The sequence below is a fragment of the Beta vulgaris genome, chromosome 2 (genome assembly GCF_026745355.1).
Source record: "Beta vulgaris subsp. vulgaris cultivar EL10 chromosome 2, EL10.2, whole genome shotgun sequence".
Lineage (NCBI taxonomy): Eukaryota > Viridiplantae > Streptophyta > Magnoliopsida > Caryophyllales > Amaranthaceae > Beta > Beta vulgaris.
Genome location: NC_079203.1, coordinates 31,883,329 through 31,885,434, shown reverse-complemented (window position 1 = coordinate 31,885,434; position 2,106 = coordinate 31,883,329). Strand labels below are relative to the sequence as shown.

At 41.5% G+C, this 2,106-nt stretch overlaps 1 protein-coding gene across 1 annotated transcript; it reads right to left on the bottom strand.

Annotated features, from left to right (window-relative positions):
- Nucleotides 1-341: 341 nt before the first annotated feature.
- Nucleotides 342-1,734, bottom strand: LOC130590493 (uncharacterized). The gene is made up of 2 exons (XM_057392952.1): nt 1,276-1,734; nt 342-356 (listed from the first exon to the last, which is right to left on the bottom strand). The coding sequence occupies exons 1-2, from the start codon at nt 1,732-1,734 to the stop codon at nt 342-344; spliced, it is 474 nt and encodes a 157-aa protein (XP_057248935.1).
- Nucleotides 1,735-2,106: the final 372 nt, after the last annotated feature.

Below are 2,106 nucleotides of genomic sequence, written 5' to 3'. Positions count from 1 at the left end.
GCTTTCGAAATGCTAGCCGAGGAGGAAGATACTCCTAGATACGTCCGACGACTTAACTTTCAAGAAAGTCTTCATAAAGCTACCCTGGCTGGGGAGGAACTTCCTATCTTCCAAGAATCCTCTGATGACGAGGAGGAAGAGGAGGTTGATCCAGAAGCCCAGGCCGACGATGAAACTCCAGGAGCTTAATGTCTTTGCTATTCTCCTTCCCTAATCTTGGCCGCAGGCCAATGGTATTTTGTAGTTCTCTAGTTTGTCTTTTGTAATTTTTAGATTAGTTTGTAATCTCTTCTTTCATCTATAAAAGAACTGTCTTCTTCCATTTCCAATGCTTCATATTTTCATGCACCAGACGTCTGGTTTTAATCAAACAATTATGCCTAAGTACGAAAGCAATTCGTCCTATCACTTTTCATATGATCCCATGGCTCTTTTTGGCCGAACATACCAAGACGTTTATCAGTTGTCTAAGTTAAAAACTGTTAAGTTAATAACATGTTCAGCCTGAATTTTGGTAATCATTCGTCATTGAACAAAGACTTAGTTATTTTTAATAAATTAGGTCCCTATATGCCCCCTTTCTTGGACGAGGAGGTTTTGGTAACCTTCCTTTACTTCAAGAAGGAAAAAGACCATAATTTTCTTAAATAACTTGGACGTTTTATGAAGGTGATTGCAACCCGTCCATCTTTGTTAAATTGCGAAATAACTTGTTCCTTTACTAAGGTTGTTATTTCTAAGTTTGGGCTTTTGGACGGAAAGTAGGATACCTTTACTAAGGCGTCCTAATTCCAGCCGACCTTGTTTAGGATATGTTTAACTCTTTAAGTAAACAGACGGCCGGCTAATTTTATGTACTTATCCGTATAAGGATGATAACATGTTGGCCGATCTCCTAATAGAAGGTGCTTTTACTTGCTTCTCTGTTTTATTAGTTAGCTTTGGACGATGGTATTTAACTTAAGTAAATAAATCAAACAGAAAGATAGTCATAGGAGGGAAGTAGAGCTGTATTATATGAATTTTGCTTGACGAAGAGCCAAGGTACATGTATACATTTCTACTATTTTCATTGTCAGGCACTAAGAAAAGATTACACTGTTTCAAGATATCCTAAACATAGTATTTTTTCAAAGTATCAGAGTTCCACGTCCTAGGAATAGAACGTCCGTCCATGCCTTCCAGACGAAAGGTGCCATTCTGAACTACTTCGATGATTTTGTAGGGTCCCTCCCAATTTGGAGTGAGCTTTCCTAGCTCTTTAGCTCGGCCGACCGCTTCCATCTTCCTCAGGACGAGGTCTCCCTGCTTCAGTGGCCGCCTTGCAACTCTTTTGTTAAATTCTTTAGCCATTCTTAGCTTGTAAAGTTGCATTCTCAGAAGTGCATTGCCCCTGACTTCAGCAACTAGATCTAAAGCCGTCCGAAGAGCAGCCCAATTGGCATCTTCTGAATACATCATCACTCGCAGTGTTGGCTCCTCAACTTCAATGGGGAGGACGGCCTCTGAACCATATACCAGCATGAATGGAGTTTCACCAGTAGAGTTTTTGGTTGTTGTTCTTATTGACCACAAGACCAACTGTAATTCTTCGTCCCATAATCCCCTTGCATTGTCTAACTTCTTTTTGATTCCGGCCGACAAGATCTTAGTGAAAGCTTCGACCTGCCCATTAGTTCGTGGGATGAGCCACGGCCGGCGAAAGTGAGCCTTGATTCCTTGACGGCCAGCCATTGACGAATTTGGTGTTTCAAATTGAGGTCCATTATCAAAACAATGGACTGGGGCATACCAAACCTTGTGATAGTTTCTTCCAGATGAACTCTTGACGTCGTGGTGTAATGCCTCTCAGTGCTTCGCTCCACCCATTTTGTAAAGTAGTCGACGGCTACTATTACAAACTTCTTCTGGCCAGCCAGCAATAGAGAAAAAAGGGCCAAGAATGTCCATTCCCCATTTAGCAAAGGGTAGAGGAAAAAGGATTGGAGTTAAGTAATTGGACGGCTTCTGATAGATGTTGCCATGCTTTTGACAACTATCACATTTCTTCGTAAAGCAAGGCGTCCTCCTTCAAGGTCGGCCAAAATAGCCAGTCCTTAGAGCTTT

Bases quoted from the DNA above. Each gene is read 5' to 3' on its own strand.
- LOC130590493 (XM_057392952.1), bottom strand. From the start codon at position 1,734: ATGGCTGGCCGTCAAGGAATCAAGGCTCACTTTCGCCGGCCGTGGCTC.